Raw genomic sequence first — 12,084 nt, forward strand, 5'->3', positions numbered from 1 at the left:
TAAATTAGCAATCAATAAAAGAAAGAGAGTAGAAAAATTCCAAAATATGTGGAGATTAAACAAAAAGTTTCTAAATAATACATGGGTGAAAGAAGTAATCTCAAGGAAAATTAAATACTATTTTGAACTAAAAGGAAAGTGAAAACTCAAGTTGCCAAAATTTGTAGGATGCGGTGAAAATAGTGCTTAGAGGAAAATTTACAACATTAAGCACATCCATTAGAAAATAAGAAAGATAAAAAATCAAACATCTAATCTTCTGCCTTAGGAAACTAGAAAAAGAAGAGCAAATTAAATCCAAAGAAAGCAGAAGAAAAGAAATGAGAATAAGAATAGAAATCAATGAAATTGAAGATGAAAATCAGTACACAAAATCAATAAAACCAAAACCAGATTCTCCTTAAATATCAATAAAGTCAATAATCCTCTAGCCAGGCTAACCAAGAGAAAAATAGATGACATTAATTACTAATAACATAAGTAAAAGAGGGATATCACTACAGACACCATGGACTTTTTTTTCCAGGCCCCACAGACATTAAAAGGATAAGAAAGCAATACAACGAAAAATTCTATGCCCACATTTTTTTTTTAATGTTTACTTATTTTTGAGAGAGAGAGAGTAAAAGCAGAGGAGGGGCCAAGAGAGAGGAGGACCAAGGATCTGTGCCAACAATAATGAGCCCAAAGCAGGGCTCAAACTTACGAACTATGAGATCACGACCCAAGCCAAAGTCTAACGCTCAACAGACTGAGCCAACCAGGCGCCCCAATGCCCACAAACGTAATAATAGAGATGAAATGGATCAATTCCTTGAGAGATACAATCACCTAGAACTCACATACCAGGAAACAGGCAATCTGATTAGGCTTATATCTATTAAAGAAATTTAATAATAATTAATAACCTTCTAAAACAGAAAGCACCAGACCCAGATGGGTTCACTGGTGAATTCTCCAAACATTTAAGGAAGAAATTATACCAATTCTCTACAACCTCTTTCTATGAGGTCAGCATTACCCTAATACCAAAATGGACAAACACATTAAGAAAACTACACACCAATATCTCTTATGAAGATAGTTGTAAAAATTTTCAACAAAATATTAGTAAAGTGAATCTAACAATGTATAATAAGAATTATACCCCATAACCAACTGGTATTTATCTCTGATAGGCAAGGCTGGTTAAATATTCAAAAATCAATTAATATAATCCATTACATTAACAGTCTAAAGAAGAAAAACCACATGATAATATTAATAGACACAGAAAAAGCATGTGGCAAAATCTATCACCAAGTTATGATAAAAAGTCTCATTAACCTAAGAATAGAGGGGAGCTTCCTCAACTTGATTTTTAAAAAAATACAAAAACCTGTAGCTAGCATCATACTTCATGGTGAGAAACTCAAAGCTCTTCCACAAAATCCAGAAGAAGGCAAGGATATCCCCTCTTACTATTGCTTTTCAACATCATGCAGGAATTCTTAGCTAATGAAACAAAACCAGAAAAGCAAATAAAAGGTATACAGGTTAGGAACGAAAAACTAAAACTGTCTTTGTTCGAAGATGACATGACATCAAAGTACAAAATCCAAGAGTGAATCAAAAAAAAAAGTGGAACAAAAAAGCGATTATAGCAGTGTTTCAGGATACAAGGTTAACACACAAAAGCTGATCGTTTTCCTATATACCAGCAATAAGCAAGTGGAATTTGAAATTAAAAACACAATATTAGCAACCCCAAAATGAAATAAACATATACAGGGGCACCTGGATGGCTCAGTTGGTTGAACGTCCGACTTTAGCTCAGGTCATGATCTCATGGTTCATGGGTTCAAGCCCTGCGTGGGGCTCTGTGCTGACAGCTCAGAGCATGGAGTCTGCTTCAGATTCTGTGTCTCCCTCTCTCTCTGCCCCTACCCTGTTTGTGCTTTGTCTCTCTCTCAAAAATAAATAAATATTAAAAAAATTATTTTTAAATACACATATATACTATATGTATATATATACATAATCTAACAAATATGTATAAGATCTATATAAGAAAAACTAGAAAATCTTGATGAAAGAAATCAAAGAACTAAATAAATGGAGAGATGGCCAAATTCATGGACAGGAAAACTCAATATTGTCAAGATGTCGTTCTCCCCAAATTAATCCACAGATTCAATGCAATCCCAATCAAAATCCCAACAAGTTATTTTGTAGACATCAAGAAAGTGATTCTGAAGTTTAGATGGAAAGGGAAAAGACTCAGAATAGACAACACAATATTGAAGGAGAAGAAAAAGTTGAAGAACTGATACCACCCAGTATCAAGACTTGCTATAAAGCTACAATAATCAGGACTGTGTGATACTGGAAAAATATAGACAGGTAGATCAAAGGAACAGAATGAAGAGCCCAGAAACAGACCGCCATAAATACAGTCAACTGTTATTTGACAAAGGAACAGAGGTAATTCACTTGAGCAAAGATAATCTTCAATAAATGACAATGGAACTGGACATTCACATCCCACCCCCCAAAAATAGACACAGACATTACAGGTTTCACAAAAATTAACTCAAAATGGATCACAGACCTAAATATAAAATGCAAACTATCAAACTTCTATAAGATAATATAGGATAAAATGTCTATGACTTTGGGTTTGGTGATGACTTTTTATGTGCAACACCAGAGGCACAATCTATGAAAGAAAGAAATGACAAGCTGGACTTCATTAAAAGTAAGAATTTCTAGCCTGCAAAATATACTGTTAAGAGAATGAGCACAAGCCACAAACTGGGAGAAAATATTGCAAAAGACATATAGATAAAGTATTGTCCAAAAATTCAACAATTAGAAAACAATCCAATTTTAAAAAGGGCCAAACATCTTAATGGACACCTCACCAAAGAAGTTATACAGGTGGTAAATGAGTACATGAAAACATCATATATTATCAGGAAATTAAATTAAAACCACAGTGAGCTACCATTACATACCTATTAGGAGGGTTAAAATCCAAACCGCTGACATCACCAAAATTTCATGAGGATGTGGAGCGACAGGAACTCTCTCATTTGTTGCCAAGTGACAATGCAAAATAGTGTGGCCATTTTGGAAGACACTTTAACAATTACAAAATGAAACATGCTCTTAACATATGATCCAGTGATCACTTTCCTTGGTATTTATGCAAATGAATTGAAAACTTATGTCCACAGAAAAACCTGCATACAGATGTTTAATAGAAGCCTTATTTATAATTGCCAAACCTTGGAAGCAAACAAGATATCCTTCAGTGGGTGAATGGGTCAATGAACTTGGTACATCCAGATAATAGAATATCATTCAGCACTAAAAAGGAGACACCAAGTCATGAAAAGACATGAAGGAATTTAAATACATAGTACTAAATGGAAGGAGTCAATCTGAAAAGGCTAGACATTGTATGATTCCAACTATATGACATTTTGGAAAATGCAAGACTACGGAGACAATAAAAAGATCATTGGTTGCTAGGGGTTAGTAGGGAAGGAAGGACAAAGAGGTGGATTACAGAGGATTTTTAGGGCAGTGAAACTACTCCATGTGATATTACAACAGTGGTTACATGCCATCATACTTTTGTTAGAACTCACAGAATATGCACCACCAAGTGTGAACCCTGAAATAAACTATGAATTCTGGGTGATAATGATGTATCAATGTAGACTTATCACTTGTAACAAATGTACCACTTTGGCAGGGAATATTGATAATTGGGAAGGCTATGTATGTGCAGGGTCAGGAGTATATGGTAACCCTGGACTTTCTGTTCAATTTCGTTGTGAATCTAAAACTCCTCGGGTGCCTGGGTGGGTCAATCGGTTGAACATCAGGCTTTGGCTCAGGTCATGATGTCACGGTTGGTGGGTTCAAGCCCTGCATCGGGATTTGTACTGACACCTCGGAGCCTGGAGCCAGCTTCAGATTCTGTGTCTTCCTCGATCTCTGCCCCTCCCCCACTCATGGTGTGTTTCTCTCTGTCTCCAAAATAAATAAACATATAAAAAATTTTTTTAACTCCTCTAAAAAAATCTATTTTTTAAAAAGCAATGACTCTACATTTTTTAATCTAACTTGACATCTAATTTTTTAAATTATTTTTTTGAGAGCAAGAGAGAGAGCGAGAGCAGGAGAGAGAGAGAGAGAGAGAGAGAGAGAGCAGGGAAGGGGCAGACAGAAAGGGAGACACAGAATCCGAAGCAGGCTCCAGGCTCTGAGCTGTCATCACAAAGCCCAATGCGGGGCTCAAACTTGTGAACAGGGAGATTATGACCTGAGCCAAAGTCGATCACTTAACCAACTGAGCCACCCAGGCGCCCCCATAAGACTTTTTAAATAAAATAAATTAAAGTTTTTGGTTTTTTTTTCCAAGAAAGAAAAGTGCCCAAAACTTAATGACATGTCTTCAGTTTAAAAGGACCCACTGTGCATCTGACACCCTAGAGGAAAACAAAACTACCCCAAGGTAACTGTAAAATTTGGAGCATGGGAGTCCAGAAAATTTCCTACAAATTTCTAAAGAGACAGCTAGAAAAGATGTGGATTCAAAATGCATTTGGACTTCTGAACAGCAATATTGGAAGATAGGACACCATGGTAAAGGCATTAAAAATTCTAAAAGAAAATTATTTCCTGCCTGAAATTCTGTGTTGTTAGGATGCGTTTCCCCAACAAAGAAGAAGACCTGAAATGCAAGGATCAGGAAGGTCACACAGGAGAGAGGCAAAGGGAAGTCTCAGGAGGGGGGTGACAGGAGACCTCAGAATGACAGCCAGCCAAGCAAGTTGTCAGAGGGTGCTGTCCAGGTCAGTCAGAGCAACTCAGCAGGCTCCAGGGCAGACTTTTTGGAGAAAATGAAATTGTGCGAATAACTCATTTGCCCAAGTCTAATGAGAAGATATTTATATAAGCGGCCAAGAATGTAGGGTCAAATCACAGAGGAAAAGAGAATGAAGCAAGTGGAAAAAAACTATTCACTCCAGAAGAAAAAGCTTTGAGGGGAAATAAAAGTAATCTCATTGTAGTTAACTACACGTCCCAGCTTTGAATATATTGGTATTATTATGCAAATTGTAAAAAAAAAAAGGGTCTGACTGACAGGGAACTCTGATCTACTGTATAAGGAGGATGAGAAAAAGGGAAGGATGCAAGCGCAAGAAGGAAGGCAAGGAGGAAAGAAAATTAAATATTCATCATAGACCATAGTAAATGCCTACCCCCGAAAATCAAGAAAATTGAGAAACACAGAGGACATAAATTCCAAAAGAAACAGTTAAAATCATGGCTCCTCAGAGAAGGGGCTAATGGGGTGGGGGGAGGGGGCTGGGCTGCTTGTCGGCAACTCAAGGCTCTGCCATTTTATCTCCCTTGCCAGTTAACAAGGTAACTAACAAGTTCATGGATGCTGGCAGGTGACGGGAGACCCTTGGATCAGAGACAAAGAGGAGCTTGTAATGCACGATAATAGTATTAGAGCATTATTTTTTATTTTGTCCTCTGCACCGCAGTTCTCACAGTGTGGTGCCCAGGATCCCAGCCAGCACCTGTGCACACTGTGGGTTGCAGTACAGGAGAAGAAGCCTGAGCTTAGGGAGACAAGTTCTGATCATGGACAGTAAGTCTGCTGCCTTTGGTTTGTGAGGAAGGTGCTGCTGTGTCCAACACTGATTGGCATACAAACATCTTTCAAAAGACACTAAGGAACAAAGAAGGGCACTTAGATCCTTGCTCACCAGTCATACAGAAATCCAACAGACCCACGGGGAACTGAAAGTCAAAACTGACATTTTTTACAACCAACCTCCCTGAATGATTTTTTACAAATTACATGCATGTATAACTTTAATTTTAAAAATTCTACTAAATTAGTTATTTTAGATTATTAAAACAATTCGCCTAACCCTTATTCCCACTGACTGGGCATCTTTTCTTTCCATAGGAGAAACAACTCGAGAGAAAATTGGAAAAGGATGTTTGGCGGAACTTCGCACATAAAGGGCTGGTCCCGAGGCTGGGCCATCTCAACCCCAGCGACCTGACCAGGGACAAAGAGCAAGGCGCAGAGGCCACGACCCCGCCCTTCCCTAGTCTTCGCCGCGCCTCGAGCAGGCTCCCCCCTCCAGCCACCCCCAGGCGGGGAGCGCGTCCTGCACCTGCGGGGCCAGGATCTGGCGCCCACGCCTCAGGCTGTAGGACAGTAGCAAGCCCTGTGTCGAGTGCAGGGAGCAGCCCATTCGTAGTTCGTGTTGACCGCAATTATCCAGTCTGTGAATGGAGCCCCCTGAAAATCAGATACCAACAAGAGCATTTGTTACGCAGCCAGCCAGCTGGGGTCTCTCTGCGGGCCAAAGGCCAGGACGGGTTTCTTGAACCCGGCCGGGAGGCGCGGTCCCGATGTCCTTGGTGGCAAGGCAGGAGTCGGGGCGGGCAGGGTCCTCGGCATCAGCAGATGCCCGGCCAGTCGGCGGGCCGGGCGCCCCCCTCGCCGGTGCGCACAGGCGCTCGGGGTACCGGGGTGCCGGCATGTGTAGGCGGCCCGCGTCACGCCTGGCGCTGGGTCCCATCACTCCCACCTTGGACGCTCCCGCGCCCGGCCTGCGACCCGCGTGCACGCGAGGAGGGGGCGGACGCCTCATAGCCTCGAGGAGTCCGCTCCCACCCGTCCCTCCCGCAAGGCCACCGCCCGAGGCAGCGGAGGAGGGCAGAGCCGCGCAGAACCTGTTTATCAGCCCCATCTCTCATTACATAAGGCCTCTATCTCCGCGGGGCATCGCCGCGACTGTCAGGCCAGCGCGCCTTCTCCCACGCGCGGGGGCGCACCTGCCCACAGTTCCCCGCCTCAGTTTACACGGTCCGCGATTGAGGGTCCTTGGCTCCTCTTGGCGCAGAGCTCCGGGATCGCACAGCGGTTCCCTGCTCCTTCCCTCAACACAGAGACCCAATTCTACAGATGAGGAAACTAAGACCCACAGCGGTGTCACACAGCCTAGTGGCAGCACTCCAGGCACTGGGGGGGGGGGGGGGGGAGGAGCGGGGGGGTCGGGGAGCACAAGAGGCAGGGGCTGGCTCAGGACCTACAATTGTGCTGCGAAGTTTGGTTTGGCCTGAAGAGAGGGTGGGAGGAGAGAGTGGGCAAGGCTGGGAGGCTTGTGAACAAGAGCCCCAGCAGTGGCCCTTCATCCCTTCAGAGACCCTTGTGAGGAGGTTGAGCCTCACTGAGGGTAGGACAAAGGGAGCCTGAGCAGACAGAGAGGGGCCTGGAGGGGAAAGCACTGGTTTAGGGGAGGAAGTGGGTGAAGGAGCCAGGCTGACATCAGTAATCAACAGGCAAATAACATAGTTTCTGTTGCAGGGGTTTCTGGAGGACTTCTAGAGAAAGGAGTGAAAAGCAGGTTATGGGCCAGTGTCCCTGAGGGAGAGGGCTGTTCAGGGAAATCCTGGAGTGGGGGCAGGCCCTGAAACTGCCCTCCACAGCCTTCAATCTGTAGAAACTTGGGTCCCTCAGTGGGGAGAGCTTTGTCCCACAGATAACTGGTGAGCAGAGGTGGCCACCCCAGGTCTCAATGGCACTGGGAGCAGTCACACTTTCCAACCTGGGCTAAGGCTGGGTCCTGACTTGTGCCAGTCTGGCATGTCAAGCGTTTCCCATCAGGACGGGCCCACGCTGAAGGCCTGAGTTGTGCACCCCGTTTTTAGGCTGTCCATATTCAAAGTTATAATCAAGGCAACTTTAAAAAGAAAAGGTCCCAGGGAGGATCTCTGATTCTGACTGGATCTTTCAGTGGAGACCTGGGAATCTGAACTTTTTATCATCCTTTCCAGTGAGGCCAACAGGGAATCAGGCAGATGAAAAGGAGTGAACTTCACTCTTCTCTTTTTATCCCATTTGAATTTTGTATCCAAAGCAAGTATTACTCTGGTAATGCAAGAGACCACTTCACTGAAAAAATAAAACCCCTCAATTCCCACATCTGGTAGACTGTGGTCATAGCACTGTCTGCCTAGCACTTCTGGTGACCCAAAGGGTCTCAGGACAGGAGCTGGGCAGGCACTCGGGGCCGTCACCAAGCAAAACTGCTAGAGCTCCAGCTGGCTTGGCCGACACCAGGCTGCCCTCTTCCCTAATGCTGGAGTAAGCCCACCCATATCTTGAAAATTGCCCCAGACCCCCTCGCTGCTAAGTCCACAAGAAATCAAATTCTTTCCTTTATGTGACACTGGATTTTCCACAAAGTAAAATCAAGATGAGTAAAGATGTGGTTTCTAGATAGTACCCGACAAAGCGGAGACCAGGGTGGGAGGCGTCACACTTGGCCTATAAAAGCTACCGCAAGAGGCCAAGGCCACAAGCCACTCAGCTTAGGCCAGCCTACGTGTCTGCTCCTCGCTCCTCCTGTGTTAGCTCTAGGCTCCATGGCGCTCTGGCTGACCGTGGTCATTGCTCTCACCTGCCTTGGTGGCCTTGCCTCCCCGGGCCCTCACTCAAGGAGGGAGCTCAAGGAGCTCATTGAAGAGCTGGTCAACATCACCCAGAATCAGGTGAGTACGCTGGTGCTAGGGTGGGTAACTCTCAGGCAGGGTAATTGGTCACTGTTCAGGCCACGAAGGTTGGGCCGTGCCAAGAGGCCTGTGGGGCCTGAAGAAGCCCCATGGACCAGGACAGGCCCAGCCATGAGGGAGAGGTGCTGGGCCAGCGGTTGGGGGAATAGCACAACGGACGGCCCCATAAAGAGATTTGGCTGAGCCCCCAAGGACCACCTGTTCCCCTGTCCTGGCCCTGCCTGCCAAGACCAGCTCCTACTCAGCTGTTCAAGAAAAGAGGTTAGCAGAGAGAGGCCAGCACCCTCCCAGGGCGATTTAGAATTTGCCAAATGTATGTGAACAGAATAATGGGGCCATTATTCGCAGTAGTTTGGTTAAGCCCATTCTTATGGAAAAATTCACTAGTAGTCAGCTCCTGTCCCCAGTGGTGATGGCTCACACTTTGAGTAATTTTTGTGTGCCAAGGCTAGTGCTGTGCTTTTCATGTCATTTCATCACTGCCAACCATTTCAAGAGACAGGTGCGATGACCCTATTCTACTAAGCTGCATTAAGGTTGACAAAAGCCAGATTTAAACCAGGCCTGGGTGACACCGGGTGCCCATATTCCAAACTGCAGTGTCCTCCGATTCGGAAGACAGGGTTTAAAAAAATTTTTTTTAATTAATGTTTATTTTTGAGAGAGAGAGAGAGAAACAGGGCGAGAGTGGGAGAGGGCAGAGAGAGAGGGAGACACAGAATCCAAAGAAGGCTCACAGCTCTGAGCTGTCAGCACAGAGCCTGATACAGGGCTTGAACTCATAAACCACGAGATCATGACCTGAGCCAAAGTCAGACATTTCATTGACTGAGCCACCCAGGGGCTCCTCCAGAAGATAGAGTTTTATACACGAGTGCCTACCGCCTCCCATCTGACTGACCTGGCCTCCCCTCCTCTCTTACCCAATGCTGCCCTGGCTATGGGAAGCTTCACTCAAGGCTGTGTCACTCATATTTTTCTCTCTGCCCCCAAACCCTGTAAAATGGATCTCCCTCAGTATGCAGAGCAGGAAATTAAGTTCAGGAACACTGAGGGGTCCCAGGCCTGCCTCTGTGCTACAACGGGTTGCCTGTGGGGCCTGATTGCTATGGAGACCTACCCTGCAATTTTGCTGTCTTTTTGCTCCTTCAGGTATCCCTCTGCAATGGCAGCATGGTGTGGAGCGTCAACCTGACAACCGGCATGGTGAGGACCCCTTGGAAGCTGGGAGGGAGGTGGCTGAGGCTGTAGGTCTTATGTGTGTCTTTCCTCACTTGCAAGGCTTAGGGGTTCCATGCAAGCACAGTTTAGACCTTCCCCACCACCCAAAGCTACCTCCATCAAGACTCTCAGCCCCCTCCTCCTGTGAAGTCACTGAAGGTGCTGCCTAAGCCATACGGCTGGGGGTTCCCAGCAGGGCCTGACACCCCCGTGTTCTTCTCCCAGCAGTACTGTGCCGCCCTAGAATCTCTCATCAATGTCTCTGACTGCACTGCCATCCAAAGGACCCAGAGGATGCTGAAAGCCCTGTGCACTCAGAAACCCTCAGCAGGGGTAAGGTGCCCTGCCCTGTACCCCTCAACCCTGCACCCACTCCTGCCAGCCCTGGGCTCACCCTAGAAGCTCCTGGGGGAACCTAGCTGAGCATCTGAGGCAAGCGTCCACCCGGGGGGTGGGTCCACGGTGGCAACAGGAACATGGCCTCCGGGATTTCCAAGACCTGGTCTTGAGAGCTTCCGACTCCCACCTGAGCTTCAGTTTCCATATCGGTGAAATGTGGGCACTAACAGTACCCGCCCCATGGGGCTTTTGTGAGGATTAAATAAGCCAGTTCCTGGAAAGCCCCTGGCAGAGGCTGGGCATCTTGGCTCTGGAGTCCCATTAATGCCCTGGCCTCTTTTTCCCACAGCAGATTTCCAGTGAGCGCAGCCGAGACACCAAAATTGAAGTGATCCAGTTGGTAAAAAACCTGCTCAACCATCTAAGGAGAAATTTTCGCCATGGAAATTTCAAATGAAGGATGAAAACCTAGCATCGCTATTTGCAGAGGCAGACCTGACCGTTTAAGTTATAGATTCATTTTTCTTTCAGAAGTTTCAAATTTCTTGGGGAGATGGCAGGGGGATGGGAGGGGGGCAAGATTTCCTTAGCTTAGACCTCAGCCTGTGCTGCCTGCCCTCGCCTAGCCGACCCCAGCTGCCCTTGCCTTGGTACACAGGGCCCTCCTCCATCTGGGCTCTGAGTTCTGTGAACAACCAGGGGCAGGGGTGGGGGAGGGGGGGCGGAGCACTGCCTCTCACGACTGCCCCCTCCTTAGAGGGAACGGCAGCATTACACCAAGGACACCACCTTGGCAGACACGTATGGGAGGCGGACCTGCTCTATACGGGGACAGCTAAGGCAGACAGCGGCTCAGGCATATCTTCTTCTTGGCCTTATTTATTACTGTGTGTTATTTAAACAAATGTTTGTCTGTGCTGGGGACAGGGAGGGACTGTCACCACCAGAACCTTGAGCTGGGGGCCCAGTGACTTGGGCTTTAGGAGTCCCTGGGAATAAGCACTGTGTGCAAAATTCTGCTACCTCATTGGGGTCCTGGGGCCGACACAGGGGTCAGGAGAGAGGGCTGGAGTAGCTGCTCTTGTCTGCCAGCCAGCAGTTGGCCCTCAGCCAAGAAGTAATTTATTGTTTTTCCCTGTATTTAAAGTTAAGAAATAAAATGTTATCAAAGAGTTAATAATATATAGAAGAGCAGCCTAGAATGCTGCATCTGGTGTGTGTGGACTGTGGGGAGGGGTCATTGAATGTCTTGTTTCACTGACTTTGTCAAAGGAAGCCAGAAATAAAGACAGTGACAAGAGACCTGATGATGTTTGTCTTTTACTGTGGCCTTTGGGAATCCTGGCCTATGTTCTTCTGGAGGCAGGGCAGTGGGAGTGGCGGGGGAGTTAGGGACAGGACCTGGGCTGGAAGGAAGTAAGCGACCCCCCAGGGGTGTGGGCTGCCACCCACAGGGAGGCAGAGGAAGCCTGGGCCCTGACTTCTGGGTTCATGGAGGACATGAGAGGAGGAGGAGGAGGAGGAGCAATTAGGGACCTCAGAAGTCATCTTATGATCACGGTTATGATGAGTGGCCAGCCTATGTGTAGCACCACCCACACAACCCCTGGTGTTTCCCCCACAACCTCTCTGAGGCTCAGGGGAGAAAAGGCTATATGCCCAAGGTCACACACCTGGTGAGGAGCAAAGCCAGGATGAGAAGCCAGAACTCACTCCAACTCCAAAGCCCATACACTAAACTACCCAGCCTTTCTCTGTCCAAATGTCATCTCACCTAAATGTATGGCCTTTATCATACTGGCATCAACCTATGCGGGTACCTCCCCCGATGGGAAGCTCACTTTCTAGGGAGAGCACAGGCAGTCCTTGGACAGGTGTCATCATTAGTGCATACTCACCACCTCTCTGAACAACTGATTTATG

The 12,084-nt window shown here is 46.3% G+C and overlaps 1 protein-coding gene across 1 annotated transcript; it reads left to right on the forward strand.

The window, feature by feature from the left end:
• The first annotated feature begins 7,079 nt into the window (after window positions 1–7,079).
• On the forward strand, window positions 7,080–11,533 carry IL13 (interleukin 13). The gene is made up of 4 exons (XM_043587394.1): window positions 7,080–8,580; window positions 9,754–9,807; window positions 10,048–10,155; window positions 10,511–11,533. The coding sequence occupies exons 1-4, from the start codon at window positions 8,296–8,298 to the stop codon at window positions 10,616–10,618; spliced, it is 555 nt and encodes a 184-aa protein (XP_043443329.1). The 5' UTR covers window positions 7,080–8,295; the 3' UTR covers window positions 10,619–11,533.
• Window positions 11,534–12,084: the final 551 nt, after the last annotated feature.

The sequence above is a fragment of the Prionailurus bengalensis genome, chromosome A1 (genome assembly GCF_016509475.1).
Source record: "Prionailurus bengalensis isolate Pbe53 chromosome A1, Fcat_Pben_1.1_paternal_pri, whole genome shotgun sequence".
NCBI classification, from domain to species: Eukaryota; Metazoa; Chordata; class Mammalia; order Carnivora; family Felidae; genus Prionailurus; species Prionailurus bengalensis.

Bases quoted from the DNA above. Each gene is read 5' to 3' on its own strand.
- IL13 (XM_043587394.1), top strand. From the start codon at position 8,296: ATGTGGTTTCTAGATAGTACCCGACAAAGCGGAGACCAGGGTGGGAGG. The intron at 8,581-9,753 runs GTGAGTACGCTG...TTGCTCCTTCAG, and splicing joins TCAACATCACCCAGAATCAG to GTATCCCTCTGCAATGGCAG. The intron at 10,156-10,510 runs GTAAGGTGCCCT...TTTTTCCCACAG, and splicing joins CTCAGAAACCCTCAGCAGGG to CAGATTTCCAGTGAGCGCAG.